Source organism: Cryptosporidium muris, genomic scaffold (assembly GCF_000006515.1).
Source record: "Cryptosporidium muris RN66 scf_1106632373407 genomic scaffold, whole genome shotgun sequence".
NCBI lineage: Eukaryota > Apicomplexa > Conoidasida > Eucoccidiorida > Cryptosporidiidae > Cryptosporidium > Cryptosporidium muris.
In genome coordinates, this window is record NW_002196572.1 from 649,828 (window position 1) to 671,590 (window position 21,763).

At 31.3% G+C, this 21,763-nt stretch overlaps 6 protein-coding genes across 6 annotated transcripts, besides 3 other annotated features; 3 read left to right on the plus strand and 3 right to left on the minus strand.

Annotated features, from left to right (window-relative positions):
• Positions 1-3: 3 nt before the first annotated feature.
• Positions 4-4,332, plus strand: CMU_018540 (Beige/BEACH domain-containing protein; the record flags this gene model as incomplete). The annotated part of the gene is made up of 1 exon (XM_002140410.1): positions 4-4,332. The coding sequence occupies one exon, from the start codon at positions 4-6 to the stop codon at positions 4,330-4,332; it is 4,329 nt and encodes a 1,442-aa protein (XP_002140446.1).
• Positions 2,871-2,898: a sequence feature (AT_rich).
• Positions 4,333-4,482: 150 nt separating the features above from the next.
• CMU_018550 (long-chain fatty acid CoA ligase, putative) lies at positions 4,483-6,783 on the minus strand (the record flags this gene model as incomplete). The annotated part of the gene is made up of 1 exon (XM_002140411.1): positions 4,483-6,783. The coding sequence occupies one exon, from the start codon at positions 6,781-6,783 to the stop codon at positions 4,483-4,485; it is 2,301 nt and encodes a 766-aa protein (XP_002140447.1).
• Positions 6,784-7,345: 562 nt separating this feature from the next.
• On the plus strand, positions 7,346-8,986 carry CMU_018560 (RNA recognition motif. family protein; the record flags this gene model as incomplete). Its single annotated transcript, XM_002140412.1, has 1 exon — positions 7,346-8,986. One exon carries the CDS (start codon positions 7,346-7,348, stop codon positions 8,984-8,986), a length of 1,641 nt encoding a protein of 546 aa, XP_002140448.1.
• Positions 8,987-9,187: 201 nt separating this feature from the next.
• CMU_018570 (uncharacterized protein) lies at positions 9,188-12,016 on the minus strand (the record flags this gene model as incomplete). Its single annotated transcript, XM_002140413.1, has 1 exon — positions 9,188-12,016. The coding sequence occupies one exon, from the start codon at positions 12,014-12,016 to the stop codon at positions 9,188-9,190; it is 2,829 nt and encodes a 942-aa protein (XP_002140449.1).
• A 640-nt stretch (positions 12,017-12,656) lies between these two features.
• Positions 12,657-18,521, plus strand: CMU_018580 (uncharacterized protein; the record flags this gene model as incomplete). The annotated part of the gene is made up of 1 exon (XM_002140414.1): positions 12,657-18,521. The coding sequence occupies one exon, from the start codon at positions 12,657-12,659 to the stop codon at positions 18,519-18,521; it is 5,865 nt and encodes a 1,954-aa protein (XP_002140450.1).
• Positions 14,782-14,810: a sequence feature (AT_rich).
• Positions 18,522-18,532: 11 nt separating the features above from the next.
• Positions 18,533-18,560: a sequence feature (AT_rich).
• Positions 18,561-18,836: 276 nt separating this feature from the next.
• On the minus strand, positions 18,837-21,311 carry CMU_018590 (uncharacterized protein; the record flags this gene model as incomplete). Its single annotated transcript, XM_002140415.1, has 1 exon — positions 18,837-21,311. The coding sequence occupies one exon, from the start codon at positions 21,309-21,311 to the stop codon at positions 18,837-18,839; it is 2,475 nt and encodes an 824-aa protein (XP_002140451.1).
• Positions 21,312-21,763: the final 452 nt, after the last annotated feature.

Consider the following 21,763-nt stretch of genomic DNA (forward strand, 5'->3'; position numbering starts at 1 on the left):
GTTATGGCTCTAAAGGGAGTTAGACAATTTTCATATTTATTACTGGAAGAAAATGAGGAATATTTGTCAGATACTTCGTGTTTATGCAAACATAATTTAAGCAAACGTTTATATAAAGATAATTTTAAGGGTAGGATGAGGATAGGGACAAAGTCAATAACAATAGAGCCTGATGATATCTCACTTCCAATGATTAAAGTGATGTTTGTGTGTATAAATGAAATGACATACTCTGAAACTCAGCAAACTGGGGTAAATAAAACAATTAATTTCTACAGTTTATTAATTGCATGTAATAGCATTCGATTAATTACGGTTCAAATAATAAACGGTAAATCTCGTTGTGTTACTCCGAATTTAATAAAATCTAGTGCAGATTCAGGCACGAATTTTCAACTTCAAATTTTAATGTCATACGAAAATGTAAAGATGTATATTTCGTTATGTAATGAATTGTGGACATATTATAAAGGAGATAAACATAGGAAATCAGTTGAATGTATAGAAAATATTGCAGATAAATGGTTAAATAAATTATATTCGAGTGATATATCTAATATGGAATATGAATTTCTTTTAGATCATCGTGATAAATTCCTACTTACAAAACCATTAATAGCATACAGAGTTAAGCCCTTTATTAAACATAGGGGATTTTTGCATATTATGCAGTCAGGTATTTATTTTAAATATCTGCCTAATTTTTCGAATAAACCTTATAAAAGAATTCCTTTAAAAAGTGTGTGGTTTATATTTCGTAGGATATACTCAATGAAACCAAATACTCTGGAATTTATTTGTGGTAAAGATATTTCTAATATTAATACAGGAAAATGGAAATGTATAGTTTTAGAATTTCAGTCAAACCAAGATCGTGAATATGTTGCTACATTATTACAATCTTATTTAACAAATATAAATTCTAAAAAACAAACTGATTTAGTATCAATCAAATCTTATGCATCTTGTTCTTGCAAATCTTCTTGCCTCTCTCTACTATATGTGGATCCATTTTATGCCAGTCAGAGTATTTGTTTTAAAAATTATATGCAAAGTTTATGGATAAGAGGTGAAATATCAACTTATCATTATTTGGACTATTTGAATAGCATCAGTGGGAGGTCTAGAAGTGATTTGTCTCAGTATCCAGTATATCCTTGGACATTATGCAATTTTGAAGGAAATTTTAATAATGAAGGTGATATAATAGGAAATAGATCAAATTTCAGAGATTTATCAAAACCTTTAGGAGCTTTAAATGAAACTAATTTGGAGATATTAAAAGCTAGAATGAGAGATTTACCACCTAATGATCAATTTCTTTATGGTTCTCATTATTCTACACCAGGTCATATTTCTTACTTTTTGATTCGATCATTTCCTGAATATCAATTGAAATTGCATTGTGGAGATTTTGATGTTTGGAATAGGATTTTTCACTCAATTTGTGAAACTTGGAAGACTATTACACAAGGTAGAGCAGCATATATGGAATTAATACCTCAGTTTTATGAGCAAGATCCTAATTTCCTTTTGAATAATAAATTGAAAGTTCATACAAACAATGGTAATTTGAGTAATGTTAAAGTCCCGAACTGGAATTTTGAAGAGAAAGATTTAAACACTCGGAGTTCTGAATATCAAGTTGCAAGGAAATTTTTGTATTTTATGAGACTAGCTCTGGAGTCTTCAAATACAAGTGAACAAATTAATGATTGGATTGATTTAATATTTGGATATAAACAGAGAGGTAAAGAAGCAATACTTGCCAATAATTTATTTCATCCTATTACTTACATAAACTCTCAGATAGCAATTACGAAAGATTTATCACCTGTTTATATTAACTCATTCAAGATTAAGGAAATACCTGGAGAACAACTAGAATTGCAAAATGGGAATTTAAGGGGATTTACTACAGAAGGAATTGGAAATGAAATATCTAATAAGTACATTTCAAAGTCTGAATTGAATTTTAACGACAATGTTCCTATATTTAATGAGAAATATATCAATTCATGTGGAGATGATATAGCTGCAATAAAGGCTCAAGTGGAAGAATTTGGTCAAGTTCCCATACAAATATTTGATGGTCCTCATCCAAGACGTAATATAATTGATAAATCTAAAGTATTAAAGCATACATGTGATGATTTAGCTAATTATCCATGGTTTGTCCTTCTCAAACTACGTACAGAGTTGATTGAATCTCAATTTGGAGATACTAGTTTAATTAACAATAGAGTTCAAAATTGTGATATTCTGGAGTCACATGATATTTATGACAAATATTCTGTACACAATTTTGGGAAGTATAACAATAATTCTGACCTTAGTAATAATACAGATAACCAATTGTTACATCCTATTGATTTTTCTTCTGATTTAGATGGACATGATAAATCTCTCCATACAACTGATAATTTTACACACTATCATTGTATTAATGAAACACATAAGTCTAATTTCGTTATTAATGATGGTAATTTGGTACAAAAGAAAAGTTCTGCAGCTTTTAACTCAACTGAAGACAAGATACTAGATATCTATAATGATTCTGAAAGTGGAAATAAGAGTAAATTACTATCTTGTGTAGATATACCACAAGCAAAATTTCAAAATATAAAAATAAGCTCTTCTTTATTCATGGAATGGAGTGGATATCAAACACTATATACATGTATATCAAGAATTAATGACAAAAATCTGAATAAAATCGGAACTTTTCTTGATGTGAATCCTTTATTTACCGATTTTGTTACTAAATCATATATAGATAATAATTTTATTTCTATTACTCAATATGACAAATTATATATAATGGTTGTATTATGGAGAGATGGATTTCTTAGATTATATCAATATAATGCTAATAATTTAAATATAAATTCTAAATTTCATCAATATAAAGAAATAAAGACAAGTCCTTTTCTACCTCTATGTGTAACAAAAATAGATGAGGATTTGCAAAACAAAGTTTCTTATTTAAGTGCCTTTCTTACAATGTATAATTCTTGTTACATCTTATATGTAGTTATTGGAACTGAAGTTGGAGGTGTTTTGTACTTACTCTATGCTTCAGTAGAAGGGAATACTAGGCATATAACCAATTTTAAATTAAGGATGTCGAGTGAAGTCAATATAGATCATGCTTCTAAGAAAGAATTAATAAACAAAAATATTTGTATTTTTCTTAAAGATAAATATATTAGACAGTATAATATGGCCGAAATTACATATATCAAGATTTTTGAGGACAAGAATCAAGTATTTATCATTATTACCTCGTTAGATGGTGTTATTTCTATTTGCAAACATACTCATAATCTCCAATCTAAACTTCTTTTAAGTCATCTTCAATGGCTTCCCATAATTGATATACCTCTACATGGAGATCCGATTTGCATTTTGGAGACTAATTCAGTATTTTCATGGAAGAACATACACATTTCAAAAGAAGAAACTGAAAAGATTGATGAAGTAACTAAAATTACCTTGGATTTTACTATAGAAGAGAATAAAGTTAAATCTAACATTATTCCTTACTATCATGACAATGAGGAGACAACAATAGGAATTTCCAGCAAAGTGAGTGCAACTGGAGATATAAATATAAAAGAGCTATCATTTTCTTGCTTGATAGTCTCAAATAGCGAGTGGAATAGTAGGAATAAAGCATACTTATGGTTTATAGAACCAAGTGAAGTATATACTTTAGATATTATTGCAATGATAGGAAATTCCTCTTCACTAAAGTGTGATGAGGATCATTCTGATATAAATCATCCATTGAATAATTTTGATCAAATATCATGGATAAGTACTGATAGGTATAATCTCTTACATTTTGTTGGATATAATCCAGAAACAAAGACTACAATTATAGTTACATGGGAGATTAATCAGAAGAAAACTAAACTAGTAGGGATTTTATATTTACCAAATTTAGTTGTTTACAGTGCCACTTGGGATTATTATAGGGGAGGGATTATTCTTGCTGCAAAATATTTTAAATATGATCCTGTATATAGCGAGAGTAACCATGTGACACATGAAGATGTATATGCAATCTTATCACTAAAAGATAATGATATAGCTATGCAAGATATACCTCTAACAATATACTTACTACCACAAATCTACATATTTAATTCAGATCTAAAGGTTTCACTTGTGGAATATTTGGATACGAGGACTGCTTTGCAAGTATTAATGCCAAATCTACAATCAGTTAACATAAACAAAATATATTGTACAAAAGACCACTTGATTTTAGATCTGTTGAGTGGTCTTTTAATTTGTAATGTAGAGGTGGATATACTTGAAGACTGAGCAGTTATTTATAAAGAATTGTTAAATAAAGCAAAATCTTAGTGCCAAATCTAATGGTTAGTTCCTTTGACCAATACATATATACTGTGGAGACATACCTCAATGGGGTTCAGTAGAATACACCCTGATTTTGCGTATTTACGCACTTATCTACCCCTGATCTTCGTGATAAATGTTGTACAAGTGATTAATTTCAGTCTCATATTGTTTTCTTAATTTAAACCTCATTAATTTAGCAGTAGGTGTTAGTAGTCCATTCTCAATAGTAAAGCCATCGCACTCAAGATGAAAATTATTTATCCTTTTGAGTCCAGCTATATTATTATCACGTTCAACTTTCTTCAAAGAATTCATAATACCTTGACGTAGTAAGGTATCTTCCTTCAGTTTATAATAATTTAAATTAGCTTGCTGACATATATAATTGTATTGCGTTTCCCAATCATTTATCTTTACTCCTTGACCTAATAACCAGGCTTTTACATAATCCGGATCTGGGACAATAATAGCCATTATAACTGGTTCCGTAGATTTGGCAGTAATAAATATCTGTGCTATAAAAGGTGAGTGTGTTGAATAGATATTTTCAATGGACTCTGGTGATATGTATTCTCCTTGAGACAGTTTAAACAAATGTTTCCTACGATCAATAATTCTAACAGCTCCATTATCAAGAAGTTCAGCTATATCACCTGTATGTAACCATCCTTCAGTATCTATAGCTTCATTGGTCTTATTAGGTTGTTTCAGGTAACCTTTGAAGATTGTAGGGCCTCTCAATAAGAGTTCACCTTGTCTAGGAAAAGTTCTAACGTCATAGCCCATCTCTGGAACACTTAATAAACGAAACTCTACACTAGGAATAGGACCTCCAATATTGTTGACTGTTAAATCTGTAAATTCTGGACAAAATGTAGCTAATGCCTCTGTTGTTCCAAATCCCTGGACAATTTGAGATTTTAGCATAGCTCTCATATCACGTTGCATAGAGTCTTCTAAAGGAGCAGCTCCACTTAAGGTAAATCTAATACGCCCTCCTAATAAATTACTTATTCTGTTGAAAACCAAAAAATCATATACAGAATTAACTACTGGATTCCTACTTCTCTTTTTCCTATTCAAAATTGAAAAGAAAAAGTTCTGGGTTAACTTGCCTTTTTTCCTAATCTCTGGTAAAACTCTACCCTTGTAAAGCTTTGTAAATAGACGAGGAACTGAAACAAAAACCGTTGGATGCAGGGACTGTAAATCTTCACCTAGATTCAGTATGTTACCATTATAGAAACCTATCTTAGCCCCAGAGTAAATTAATATCAGATGCACCAAACGCTCAAAAATATGAGCTAGTGGTAAAAAGCTCAGATAAGTGTCTTTAGGACTCAAATTACTATCTGAACGACTCAAAAATGACCTTAAAGGTCCTGCTGATCCTGCAATCCAAATACCATTAGTTTGAATAACACCTTTGGAAGTTCCAGTTGTTCCAGAAGTAAAATATATAGAATTTATGTCCTCATACAAGGAAGGAGTTGGGAGATGCAAATTTTTGCTTCCTAATTCCACAATGCTTTCAAAGGAAAGAAATTCTACATGCCGTGGTAAATCTGGGTAATCTTCAAGGTTTATTGTCTCTCCATGAATAATTAATTTATTTTGGTCAATACTAAAATCCAGGTGTGCTCCAACTTTGGATGTATTCTCAGGTCTTAATACTATAACATATCTAATTTTGGGGATCCTATGTAATGATCTTAATATTGTTGAAATTACCTCGAAAGACACAACAATTGTTTTGGATTGAACCAAGTTTATACTATAAGATATTCCATCTTCACCAAGTGAGTCATATATGGGACTTATAACGATTCCATAGGTTGAGCATGCAGCATCTAGTAAACTCCATTCCAAACGGTTCTTGCTTAGAAGTGAAACTATTCTTATTGGTTTTTTAATATCAGGTGAGTGATCAATAAATGGCAAAGAATCCGGTAGAGAAAGCAATCCTGATCCAACATATCTAGCTAAAGTTAAAACTGATGAGTATCTATACCATTCAAACTGAACTTGATTTGCTTTTTTCGAGAATAGATTGAGAGACTTTTCTTTAGGAAGCTCTGCAAATCTAGAAATAGGATCATTATGGAATAATAGCTCATTATACCTTCTTCCATAAAGAAAACTATTGTTACTTCTCAAAAGACCATGAGTATATATTTCATATGTGCTTTCTAATCTGGATTCAAAATTACTTACTAATTCATGAAGGAAATCACTGTGTCTATAAATAGGGCTCATCATTGGATCATTATCCGTTCCTGCAAGTGGGTATGAGTGCACATATTGTGACCATTTCCCTTGGTAGTAATTTCCAGCTTCTCTTTTCTTGCATTCTATTATACAAAGTAGTTTGAAAATAGTTATACACAATATAATAAGCTGAAGGTCTCTCATTTCAGCTACCCAACTTGTGTGTCAATCCAGATTCCAGAATTTTAGATATTTCACTAAATTACTATTTATTAGCAATCTCAATGCATTTATTCGTTACAAATTTCTAAGAAATATTTCAGAATTTTTACTTCTTCGATACCTGCAAGTGATTACCGCTTTAATTAATGCCGCCTAATTTCCGTTCTGTCTATCTAGATGCTACTTCATTTGTAAGGATTACAAAAAGAGAAGTTAAAATAACTAATTAACCGCAATTATACTCTTTATGGAACAGTTTGAGAGCGGCTAAGTTGACTGTACACTTTGGAGGGTTGCAAGGATTTGAAGAGAGGTGTTTTTAACGCAACTGAGTAACTGCTTTATTTGCCATTATTGGGGATTTTAATAAAACTTACTTGCCCATTTTTGTGTTAGTTTTTGCTTATTATAGCTTAAGATGTCATTTGACCTATAATCTGTTGGATTTTGATTGATAGAAGCAACGGTTAATTTACTTTCTAATATTACTTTGTGGTTTTTATAGTATATTTTTTCTCTCAAAAATAAGAATTAGGGTTTTAAAATGGCTGTAGGTGAGGAACAAATGAGACTAAGTACTAATAGTAATGTAGTTCAAGACATTGACAATGTAATAAGGACATCTGATAAATCTTCGTTATATAATGATAGTAGTGTAACTCCAGAAGTATGCGGAGATTACGCAGAGATAGGGGAAGACATACACAGTGTTAATAATAAAGAAGATACCGATATAGATAAGGTTGATAATAGTCCCACATTAAGTGAAGGAGGTTTTGAAATAGATAAGCAAGAGAGTTATGTAGAATTGCAGGGTTCTATATACAGTCACTGTAATTTCCCTTGCGCTCACCCTGCTCCAAACATGGAAATAAAGCTATTTGTAGGGAGAATACCTCGAAATATAGAGGAAGATGAATTAAAGAAATTATTTGAATTATATGGCAATGTAGTAAATATATCTATTGTACGAGAAAAAAACACTGGGATACATCGAGGTGCAGCTCTAGTTACGATGGAATCAATTGCACAAGCAGATTACGCAATTCGTGAACTAAATCTTATAAAAGTTTTAGACAATCTTAGAGGTCCTCTAAAAGTTCAATATTCTACTGGAGAAGCAGAAAGATTTGGTTTTGAGGCAGAATCATGTATTCCTGGAGTTGACCAAGTTAAATTATTTGTCGGAGCTCTACCCAAAAATATCACTGAAGAGGAGATTAGTGATGTATTTTCTCCATATGGCCAAATTAATGAAATATTCATTATGCGTGAAATACACACTGGTTTTTGTAGAGGTTGTGCTTTTGTGAAGTATGCCTTCAAGGAACAAGGGTTATATGCTATTGCAAGTCTTCATGGAGCTGCTACTTTGGGAGATGTTAATCGACCACTTGAAGTTCGTTTTGCCTCTAGATCAAGTAATGCAAATAATCTATTTCTAACTCATGGTCTACATCATTCAGCTATGGCCCACAATCCACCTTCAGGATCAGCTTATCATATTTTTAATAATAGGAAACCTTGTCATATTGTTAATGATGCTTCCTATTTAAGTGCGAATCCTACGGTAGTTGGCAATATTTTAAGTCACAGGGGTTCTTGTAGTAGAAATATTACTTTATTTGATCATAATGGAATATCTGTTGCAGCTACAACAAACATGTACCCTCGTTCAAGAGGTCATCCTTTATCTGGTTCTCCATCTAATTCTACTGCAGCTGCAGCAATCACAGCTAATCTCATGCCTAGATGTATTGGTATGTGGAAGGAATACTTCACTTCAGATGGAAAACCATACTACCACAATGAAATATCTCGGGTAACTCAGTGGGAAGTTCCTCCTGAGTTCATGAATTTCAGACCGGTATTTAGTCGTCAAGTTGTAGGACCTCCAGGTGCCAATATATTTATTTTCAATGTACCTTATGAATGGGAAAAGAAAAGTCTTATTCATCACTTTTGTAGATTTGGTCATATATTGTCAGCTCATCTAATGATTGATAAAAATAGTGGAAGAAATAAAGGTGTTGCCTTTGTTTCTTATGATCATGTTCATTCTGCAGCAGATGCTGTCAACAACATGAATGGTTTTGTTACTGAAAGTGGTAGGAAGCTTAAGGTCTCTATTAAACAAGGGCAGGAACAATTTGTCCAACATCTGATTAGTAGCAAGTCATATTGACAAATATGTGAATAATTTGAAAGTTGACTCTATGAATTCATACCATTGTATTGTCATATTCTGTTCTTCACTTAATTGCCTAATTGACTTCCCATTACTATTACTATACATAATTTTGATGCAAATTACTGATTATTTCTCTTTAACTCAAGGACTTCCTTTTACAATTATGTATCTTAATTTTGTAGAGGAGCTCTATCTCTAATCAAAGGTAATTTGTCTATTGAAGTGCTCACTATATTTTTTGAATGAGTCTTTAATGTAATTGACGTAAGTTCTTGGAACGTAAGAGCTTGATAGAGATGGTAATCGTAGTAACAATGAAGAGAGCTTATCCAACTCATCTTCAAAGAAATCTTGCTTGTGTGCATTATGTAATGTTACTTTTGAGTTTAATATATCCCAGATTTTGTTTATAATGAACATAGTAATTCTACTGCAAATATGATAAAAGAAAATCTTTGGTATTGATTTTGTTATGTTTAAGAGGGATTCTGTGAGGAATTTATCAATAAGTTCTACATTAGATATTCTAGTAATACTATCCACTTGTCGTGAACAATTGGTAGAATTTTCAAGTGGGAGAGTTTCTTCGATTCCTCCATTTAATGTCCTAAATAGCTGACTAAGCAAGCTAGTAATAGGATGAGTAAATTGTTCAAATATGTCGTTAATTATTAAGATCCGCAAGTTACAGGTGAACTCACAGAACTTTTGGCTAAGACTTACTAGAACTGGGTATATTTGTGTACTGTAATTGTTGGGGTAGTGGCTGATGTTGCCTTTGTCAAATTGTCCATTAATATTTAGATAACTATTGGACTGATGATTGCTACTTATTTTATTGAATTGGGCTACTTTTTCATTGTTGGTTACTTCACTTTTAGGTTTAGCACCATTACTTAGAGTTAATCGACTAAATTTACTAATCTTATTATTCCGATAGCTGGTATTTAACACTTGATGCTCATCTAATATTTCATTACCACCTTCACCTTCAAACTTGTGTATATGTTGCCTAGTATGATTATCTGATACTTGCAACTTTTCTGCAATTATAGTTTGTAATCTTAGTAACATCCAGTCAAGATACATTGTTGTCCCCAAAGTTACCGATTTATATTCTAAAAATAAGTTATTTATAGAGTATAAGTCTGAAGGAGTAGATCGTGAAATAGATGTCTGTGAAACGGTTGTTACCACAGCTTCTACAATAGATTCTAGAGATGTATTTGTCGTACGAGTCTTAATAACTGGATTTTCAGCCCTATCTTCTTTTATTTTAGATATATCTGAGATATACTTCGTAACAATATCAATGATAAAGGTAATAAAGTACTGACATATTTCATCAAATGTCAACATATGTTCTATAGAAAGTAATATATTATTAATTTGCTGAAATAGTATGGTGGAAGAACTCCAGATAAATGGAACCATATCAATGCTATTCTGTAAAGTCATATATTGTTTAGTTACTGGAGTTTGCAAAATTTCGCTATTTTCAATCAAATTAGGGATTATTGAATTAGTAAAATCTCGTTTTTTTGAATCAAAATACAGAAGTATATATACTATAAAGCAACTTGTCAGTAATCCACGTACATTTGGTAATGATTGATTCTGATCTTGTGTATTATTCTCTTTGTAATCTGTAATGAAGTATTCCTCCTTAAATTTAGTTTCAGGCTCAAAAATATCCAGATTCTCCGAAAGGGTCTTCTTAGTAGCTTCTAGTTCATGTATAAGCTGCTGTTGTTGAAGAGATTGAGCAAATCTGGATAGAACTTGACTTTCAAATTGATGACATTTTTGGCTATATTGGATGAGAAATAGATGTGATATTGAAAGTCCTACATCACCCAAAATCTGTAGTAGGTCACTTTTTGTGTAAAGAAAAAATTTCTCAGTTAATATTTTAGGAACATTCCATTGTATAAGGAAAATATCTCCAAATTGTTGATCATATTCTTTAATGCACTTTCTGTACCATCCAAAACGTCTTTCCAGATATTCTAATCCTGTCGTAGATTGATTGTTCACATTTCCTTTTGTTGAGATACTAGTATTAATTAAATTATCAGTGCTTGCACGACTAAATAATTTCCTGTAAGGTACTAGTAACTTTGTAGTAAAAGTATCAATAACATTTTCGCGAAATTCTGTACCTAGGATATCTGTACAGAAACAACAAAATCTCATCTGCTTCCTAAATGATTCTGGAGCATTTAGTAAGTGTGGAGGGCTTGCTTTAGATTTATTTAACTGGTCTTCAGCTAAGTATTGCGAAAATAGAATATATGGATCAATCAATGCAACAAAATCATCAATTATTTGCTGTTTTAAAGTAGAGATCATTGTATCAATCTCTACAATAGATCCTTTAACCTGCCTTACAGAAAGAGTATTAGGTATATCTAAGTTAGTTTCGGCCTCGGCCATTATCAAATTTTTCTCAAAATTCTCTTCTATATAAATCAAATCATTAAAGTAGCTTTTCAGGCGTAATACAACAGAAAGGAGTGGTACCATTGATTTATAACTTCTATTGTTTAAGCTTATTTCTAATTCCTTCTGTGCTGTGGTTAACATAGAATATCTCTTCATCAATACAATCGTGTTAGTTAAATTCTTTTGAGCTATATCCAGTGTATGAATTTTATCTGATATATCATTTATACTATTTAAAGCATTCTTAGACATCTCATCCATTTGTAATAAACTAGGGAAAAATTTTTCTTCCAGAGTACTCATAACAGTATTATAAATTTCAGGGATATCTTCAGATGCTAGTTCATTTATATCTTGAAATATTTCAAGTTCTAAATTATTTAGTCTTTTTGTAAGGGTATTGAGTACATCATCTAGCTGTGTCAAGCTTTGTTCATTAGGAAATAGTTTATTAACATACTCTATAGTGTCAAATTCAGGCCTTTGTAACTCATCTTCAAAATCTCCATATAACTTGAAGAGTTCCCTTTCTGTCTCCTTATCAAGTAAAAAGTCTTCTTCTATAAGAATTGTATTCATCGAAGATGAAAGTGAACCAAGCAACACTATTTACAGTACCTACCATACCCTTTGAGTTAGCATTTTACCGCCTTAAAATGTCACTACAAAACTTAGCTATAACTATTGCATGCATGTAAATATTGTAAGTAGAAGATAGATGTGATGTTAAGGATCACTATATTACACAAATTTAAGGTGATTAAATACTTAGATTCTCCTTATTTATAAGCGAACTACTAATATTAAGGCTTAGGAAGATAAGGAAATTTATTAAATATTAGACTATAGCTAGTGGTTACTAGTATATTGAGGGAATATTAATGAGCAAATGTATTAACAAGAATCACAAAACTTCTAATTCTAAAATCATACAATTAACAAGTTTATCTTATTTTGTAATATATATTGGAATAAAGATGTGTTTTTATCTCTTTTTTGTAGTGATTGCCAAAGAAAGACGTGGTGTGTATGCTACTGGCGTAATGTCGCCGGAGTAATTCTTTTGTACTTTTAAATTGAGATTTTTGAGTTATAAGAGAAAGATTTATCTAAGGATAGATAAACAAAATAAATTGTGTAAGATTATTTTGATGGATTGAATGCAGAGTTAAAATTAAAATATACAAAGAGCTTAGAGTGATTTAAGAGTATATCCTTAATGGTGCTTGGGAAGTACATATTGTACTTCTTTTTATTTACTTGTTTCTTAGATCAAACAATACAGTTGGAAGATGCTAACATTATTAATGCAAACATTTATAATAATAGTCAACTACACTCAAGGCCAGAAAATGAATATGATAGAGTAAAAGATGAAGAATGGATATCACTTTCCGCAGAAAGAAGATGTCAACTAATAATTGATAAGTTAGAGCATGACACTTTAGTGACTAGTGAATATGCTCGTTTAAATTTAATAATTTATTCACTACTCAGACCTATTCCAGTCGAAGATAATGGGATTTGCCTCAAACGCCTGATAATATGGCATTATGAGAAGGTTGAACTAATTAAAAGTAATCCAAAAATTAAAAATTATGAAGATATTTTACCTGTTAGGCTATTACTTCTCGGAATGTCCCCAAACCAACATCCTAGAGAGTCAAGAAATTTAGCAGAAATACCTAATTTTTTAAATATTGCCTGTAAACACCTATTATCACAAAAACCAAGGGTTAGATGGCCACTTAATGCTGCCAGAAATCATCCTTATATAGCTGAGGTATTTGGTTTTCAAAAATTATGGATATATTCTACAACAGAAGTTCTATCTGCATGTGCCCAACATATTTTTCAGACTTCTAATGGATATATTATTAGCATACTTGTTTCAGCAGAACAACTAGTTGATGAGACTACATTTTATGACTTAAAGAATGCTTGGAAGGATCGTATTAAAGGCTCAATAGAGCAAGTTAGAATCAATATGGATATGGAAGAAAATAAAGAAGTTAAAAATAAAATTCTAAGGACTAATGTGACTAAACATGATCCACAAGAAAAGGATATACCAAAGGAAGTAAGATGTTATGGAAAACTAGAAATTGAAGAGGTTCCAATGAAGAGACCAACAGAAATTAGATTCTCACCTTCAAAACTCCCAGTTCCTGAATTGCCAACTTCTGTGTCTTCGGAAATTTGCTCTGAGGTCCAAACAAAAGAGATACCAGGGATGTCAAAATATAATTTATTTCCTGGGTTCTCATCACCAGAAACATTTTCTTCAATTATTGTACCTTCAGAATATCCCTATGAAAATCCCCACCTGACTCCAATACATCCAGATGATAGGGGAAACGTTAATTTTAAAATCTATCGTAATTTTTGGAAAACTCCATATTTAACAGAAACAGAAAAACATTTAGGGAAAAATACCTTGGACAAATATATAATTAAAAAAGCAGGAATTTCATGGCCTAATATAAAGGAGGATGCATTAAAGTGGGAGAGTAATATATTGAGTAGACAAATCCCACCAAGGATAGAAGTTTACGAGGTACCTAAGATGATGGAGCAAAGAAAATTAGTTTATCCATATGAAATCGATGAAACCGGAATATTATCATATTACAACTATGTATCTGATCAGGACATTGATAATACATACAAGTATGATAAATATGATAAATATGCATATTATGATGATGAGGAATTAAAGAAACAAAAAAGTAAAGAATACAGTGACTCATCATCTTATTTATTAAAGGAACCTTTAGTCATTACCGAAGCTCAGTCTACACAGAATATACCAACATTGAAGTATGAGGGACTAGTGGGTAAGAGGTTTATTAATTTATTATTGACTACAAAAAGGGATGTCAATGCAAAAAATAATGTATTGGATGAAGATGATGAAACTGTATACTTAGAAATGAAGTTTCGTGAAGCAGCGAGACGTGCAATGATCAATTGGTTTTATGATCAAAAACCTGAAGGTTATAGGATAAATGGAAAAGATCGTGTAGTTTTAAAACGTATATTTCAATGTATTGATAGGATAGATCCTGTAGAGCATGAAGAGTTGCTGATTCTCGGAGATAATGAAATAGTAAGAGCTGTTTTAGAGAAATACAATAGAATTATTAATAGAAGAGAACCTAAAGAGATGGAAAAAATTTTAGTTGCATCAAGTAAAAAACGCCCTTATAAAATCAATATTTTGAAATCTCATAATAGAAATAAGCATGAAACTCATAAAGATACAGAGGAGTTTCCATCTCAAGTTTTGGAAGAAGAAATTATCACTTTTGTACCATCTGGTAAAAAATCTCATTTAGCAAAAGATAAATATAATTTTTCAAATTTATTAAAAGAGGAACGATTGAAGAGATTTCATAAATTATTAAGGAAAACTATTGAGTCGAGATTAAAAAGGATTGAAAGTAAAAATAATAAAAAGATTGTAAATAATGAAACTGAAAGGCTTAAAAAACTTTTAGATGATGAAAGAAAATATAGAGAAAAGTTGGAAAGTGAGTATAAGAATAATTTAGAGGAACATGCCAAAATTATGGATATTTTAAAGAATAATCAAGAAAAAATCCGCAATAAGATGAAGGATGAAAATGAAAAAGAAAAGGCAAGATTAAGGGGTGAAATGAACCAATCAATGGAACAAATGGAAGTAGCTTTGAATGTAGCTTCATCTGCTATTGGAGATTTAGAAAAACAAAATGAATTTCTGAATAACAAATTAAAAAATCTTGATGAAGAAAATAAAATGATCAGAATGATGATAAATATGAGAGATAATTATATGAAAGAATTAGAGAAAAATCATTTTGAGGCAGAGACAAAGCAGCAGAAACAATTAAATGAGATGAAAAGTATCTATGAAAAACAGCTTAAAGACTTAAAAAGCAATATTGAAAATAACGATCCAATAACTGGATTCAAAAATATGGTGGAAAATTTGGAAATAGAAGCTCAAACTCAGTTAAATAGAATAGATGATACTCAAGTGAGCGAGAACAAGATTAAAGAAGCAATTAATCACAGAATAAGGGAGAGAGAAAAACAACTAGAGTTAGCTTATCAAAGACAGAAACGTAGAGATGTGGAATATTTAGGTTATATACTGCAGTTACTTGAGCAAAAAGGTACCATGAATGCTGAGAAAGTTGCAAATGAACTTAAAGATAGAATAATGCAACTTGAGGATAAACAAGAAGAGCTTCAGAATACAAGAGAAGAGTTAGAGATTGTAAATAACGACTTAATACAAAAAGTTGAGCAGCAACATGAGAAGATAAAGGAATTAATGAAGCAAGTTGAGGATATGAAAATTCAACGTAATACTGCTCATGAAGAACTTAAACTAGCTAAAATAAAATTAAATGATGTAGAAGATGTAGAAAAAATTTTGAAAAGGAAGATGGAAAATATAGAGAGTAGTGGTGCTCCTTCAGATGAAATTTTAGAATATTTGAAGAAAGCATTAAGTGTAGCTGAGAAGGAAAAGGAGACAGCAAAGAAAGATGTCGAGAATGCAAGGATCGGATATGATCAGAGCGAGGTGGGAATGCAAACTGCAATTAAGGATCTGGAGAACGCAAGAGATATTTATGAGAAGAATAAGACTTTTGAAAAACAATTGAATGAAGAACGAGAGGAGAAGCTAAAGGAGAGGAAAGAGAGACTACAGAGAGCTAAGGAGGCAGGTGTTTCACAAGCTAGCTCCGATCTTTTAAAATGCGACATAACTCCACTATTAGATCACGAACTGGAAGAGTTAAATAGACTAAGGCAGCTTGGATTAGAAGAACTTTCTGATACAGATAGAATTAATCTGATATCCTTAGGTCAGAGACAGCTAGCAACTAGAGAGGTCTCATTTGAGGCATCACTTGCATCAATAAATAGTAAAGTTGCTAAAGAACTCGATGAAAAGGAGATTCAAAGTGTTTCGACATTGTGGGAAGATGCAGCAGGAGCATCAATAAGTAGTATAGAGCTCGAAAATTCAAAGTCTGATATAGTACTAAAGAAATTAGAAGAACAAGACAGATCAATTAAAGCTATGAAGGATATTTTATTAGAAACTCAAGGTACTATTGAAGAACTTAACAAACAATTAATATTACATAGGGAGCTGTCGAATTCAGAAAAGGAACCAATTCAAATATATAACGAAAAAAAGGGGGTTGATGTATTTGAAGAGTCAATGATTCCAGAAAATACACCTTATCCTATCCATACTCAAAAGATAAGTTATATGGATTCTATAGCTCCTAAAGAACAAACTCCATTAGTAGAACCTGATACTATAAAGAGTGAAATGGCCTTAGGAAGTGAAATTTCAGAGAAAGAACACACAGGTGAATTAAGCGATCAAGGAAAATCTTATGAAAGTACATCAGAACTTTCACAGTCACAACAGGATTTTTCTGAAAACTCAAGGCTTTTAATGAAAGAACTTCTTGAGAAGACAAAAAAAGCGAAGGAAGATAGTCCATTATCTGTGCTAAATCGTAGAGAAAGTTCATATACTCCAGTAGTAAAACACTCTATAAGTGTACCTAATATTAATCCTAAAGAAACGTTAGTAGCCAATACAATATATGAAGATACAATAAATAATCATCAACAGAAAGAAGGACCTGTAGAAAGAAATGTATATATACTGCATGATATTCAAGTTCCAAGACCACCCTCTAGCTCAATAAAGTGTGAAGGGATTGTGAAATCGTTTCAGCGTTCCTTAAAACAATTTCTTGATAATTTTCAATCAAATGGCAAAAAATTTGAAGTTTTATCTAGAACTGTGCTTCCAGGACTCCAATATGATGAATGCTATAATTCCACAATCTCAATATTTGAGACTTATGAGGAAAAGTTAAGCAAGAAAGGTGCACACACAAGGGTAGTCGTACTACTGACAGATTTTTTAGATTCAGGAGTAGTCAGCTTAGGTGACTTTCGTGGTGCTGGCTATATCCAAAGCAAAATACCTTATATTGTACAAAATATGCTAGGAGTTCTAAAGTATAACTCTGGAAGTACTAGTATGGTTGAAAAAATTATTAATAACTTTCCTTCAGAATGGATACATGAACATATTAAAACATGCAAGGAACTACTTTCAGGAAAGAGCATATTATCTATTTCAAAATCTGGTTTATCTCCAACATCTACAACCGGAAGATCTGATTCAATATCAATACCCTTACAAGAAGCACTTCTTGAGCTTACAGATATCCCACCCATAATACTTGCAAATTTGGAGGTTGCACCAAGACCAGATCGTGAACCATGTGTAAGAACAATGAGGAGAATGAAGCAGAGATTAGGAGAAGTGAAGGGACTATTAAATAGTCAGAGTGAGTTGAAACTGAAACATAAACTGAAATTTCAGGATCCTCAAACAAAATTGTTTATATTTACTTTGGAAGATACAATACCTTATGAAATATCAGAAGTAACCCAAAATATAGTACCTTATTGTGAAAAGTACATAGAAGAATTATTTATAAAAATGAGTAACATGAGGTGGATTGCAATACCAAAATCGAATCCATTGGTGAGAATCATGGTTATTCCGACAACAAATAATCCAGCACTTCAAAATGACAATATAGATGTAACTCTTTGGAAAAAAAAAGCTTTAAAATTAGCCTTTGCACATAAAGATATATTGGATAATTGGACAGGTACTACTTTAACGAAACATTTGACTGCAGAAGATTTGTCAACGAAAACTTTCATGAGTGATAAGAGGGCAAGAGAGTTAATAATTCAGCTTTTGGATACATTGAATCTGAAAAATCCTGAAGATATAAAATTTTTAGAGGATAATGGTTGGGGTATAATTGACGATAAATCAGATGGGAAGTTTATAAGACGCCCAGTAGAAGGCATATTATTTATAGTGCGTTCAAGTGATGTAATTCCACCTGGAACAGAGATTGATCCTCGTTTTTTATCTATGGACCCAGATGAATCCCCATATATATTAGAACATGTAATTAAAAAATATAATACTATGTCATCAGAGTCAACAGAGTCATCAGAATCATCAGAATAAATTTTACCTTGAATTTTAAAAAAATTAGATAATTATAAAGTGAAATTTTGTCATATTCTAGGTAAAAATTATAAAATAGCTTAGGATTTGTTAAAAGTTAAAATTTAGGATTAGCTACTTGTTATTCCTGTCATGTAATTTATATTGCGAATAAGCTTGAAAAATTGAAATTACTTTTTTAAAGCGAGAAGAAACCCACTACTATAAAAGTCATACTTTGGAGCAAGTAGTTTAAACCTCAATTTTTAATCCTTTAACCATGTATATAGATTCTCCAATATTAACTGATGATCTGAGTTAATAAATCTTATATTCTCAAGTTGGCTGTTGCCTATTCTTGGATTGAAATTTTATAATTTTCTTAAGTTTCTTATAATTTTTTGTATAAGACTTAGTGTTCACAACCAACATTGGGATAATAAGCATTTCTGTGTTAGTAGCAAGAATTTTGCTTCTTATTCTATGCAGCCAAAAGTTCACGTTATCCATATCTTGAGGAGAATTTACATTTCTTATTATTACGACCTTCTTCTCACCTAAATGAGATTTCTTGGATCCAAAAGAATATTGCAGTATATTATTTTCAAGGTTCATTAACTCCTCCGTAGAAACTGTACTGTCACTTCCATTTCTATACATGCACAAAATAGTAACCCTAAGTTTTTTGTACTTATTTAGTCCTTTGCTCCTAGCAAGTCTCGAACAATCTTGCACATCTGCAAGAAAACCTAGAGGAAAAGCTTGCTGCATAATCAATACAGGTGCATCTCCAAATACTCGTTGGTATCGGAATTTTAGATATTTGAAAGCACGTGCATAGAGCCTGACAGCATATTTGTTGTATTTATAAAGTTGAGTTTTTCTATACATCCCTCTAAGTATAGAATAACCTTGTAAAGCAAAAATAGGTTGATCCCATCTTTCAATTAAGTGGCCTTGGAGATGATCAGAAGCATATTGTTTGCATCCATACCTTTCGTTACCTATAGAAACTGGAAATAACAAATAACTTGGAACATTTGTAACATCTGAAGACTTTAACATTGCAACTATTACCCTATTTAGTACATTTGCCACTTGATAACTAGACACATTTCCAATAATACATGTAGAGACATTTTGCTTATGCTTCATTATTCTAAATATTCCAGATATCACACACATCCAAAGATTTTTGAGAACTCCAATATAAATATTGATTGATTCGCTATAAACTAAATTAAATTGAGATACTTTCTCATACTGGAATTTTTTCATCTTTTTGAATATTTTAGCATAATCCCTATCCTTGTGCTGCTTTTTGAGGGGCATTTGTTCACGAATTGCTTTTTCTAGATCATCATCTTCCATTGGTAAACTCACTTCAGATACTGGATTTTGTTGATAACCAATAAAGAGAACCCTTTTACCTTTAACAAATTTTAATTTACGTCTTTTACTTGTAATGTACTTGTGGACTGACTTCATTAGTAGCGTGAAATCTTCAGAAGTTGGAACATAACTACCTATAGCAGTAAAAGGTACCATTGGGAATCTTTGTTGTACAATGTTTGAGTTATCCTTAATTTTTTTTGGAATTTTCTGATAATATTTTGCAGTTCTGATCTGCCTTGTATAGTTCACATACATTTTATAGCAAAAATATGTCATATAGCTCGCACTTTCTATATATAAAGCTATATCCTTTACTCTATAACTATATTTTTTCCATTGTCTCTTACTTAAACGATCACTCATTGCAAGTAAGACATATCTACTTGGAAGATTTTCTTCATCTACTCCGATACCTCCTCCTACTCCCTTGTCCCTTCCTTCCAAATTCAATTTGTGAAAAATATTCAAAATATTATACTTCCTGCGTGGTTTCTTTAACTTTTTGGATTTGTATTTTCGAATAAAAACATCATATTTATTTTCTACACATGTTTCAGGAGGGTTTGAAGTAATTATTATATATTGGCCATTTGGGGACACAGTTGCAGATGGTCGATCTCTTATTGCTGAAAGTGAGTTCAATTCATGAACTGGATTTTTTTTTATTATTTCAAAATGTACTAAAGATCGAGGGATCCATGGAGATATCTCAATTACAGCATTTTTTTGAAATCTACCAAAGTCTGGCATTTTCTTATAATACTCAAATCTAGGTCTTTTATTTAAACTTACTACAGGTGTATTTAGATCCTTTAATTTGCTTGCTTCATATTTGTATTCAAAAGGTTTTAAATCTTTCTTAAAATCCCAATTATCACTTTTTAAATAGTGCATATATTCCGTAGACATCATCTCTTTGGGCTTTTCCTCATAGTATGTAATACCATTTGAGGTTGAACTAGGAATCTCTTCCTCAAATTCTGAAGTCTTTTCAGAAAAGCTTGGCTGCAAACTAAATTCATTACCATATAAACTTTTTCCATTATATGTATCTTCTATGTATAAATTTTCCTTTTTATTTTTTTCTTTTAAACTATCGTTTGAATGATTAACATAAGGTGCATTATGTATGGGTTCATCTAGTTTACTTGTTTCACTCATTTCACTTGATTCATAAAGTCTATATAATGCTTCTGGTGTATTCATCCCATAATTTTTAAAATTTGGCTTTGAACTTACAATAATAGGTGACTTTATTCCTTCATTTCCAATAACTTTTGAACTACCTTCTACTTTAGAGTCATATTCAGATAAGTTGTATAGAGGTTGGCCATTGTATGTTTCACTCTTTACTAGAACAAAATCTGACCATACAAGTACTAGTAAAAATAGAAACTTTGAGTATTCAGGAATCATTATTTACTATATTAGTATTCATCAATATTACTCAATATTCCTTAAATATCATGCACCCATTAAAACTGTGTGTTAGACCCTGCACACTCTGCACACAGGAATAATCAGTAATTTGAGATCTGCTTGAGCCAAATTCTGCATAGAATAAACAAGGTATTTAGTATTAGTAAGGTGTTTTCAGTTAGAAAAGTTGCAAAAAACAGTGAAATATCTTTTATAATCAAATTTAATATTGTTATTAAGGTGTAAATGATGGAAGATACTTGTATTCAATTTGATCAAGTATATAGGAAGCATAAAAGTTTGAAATAAGACAGATAAGATAAATTAAGAGCATAAAAAGGCTTTTAAATAATTAATTGCTAACTTTAAAATATTTCAGTAGCTAGATTTTAAAGTTTGGGTTAAAAGTGCTGATTTTTTTAAGTAGCAGTAATCGAAGAGCCTAAGAG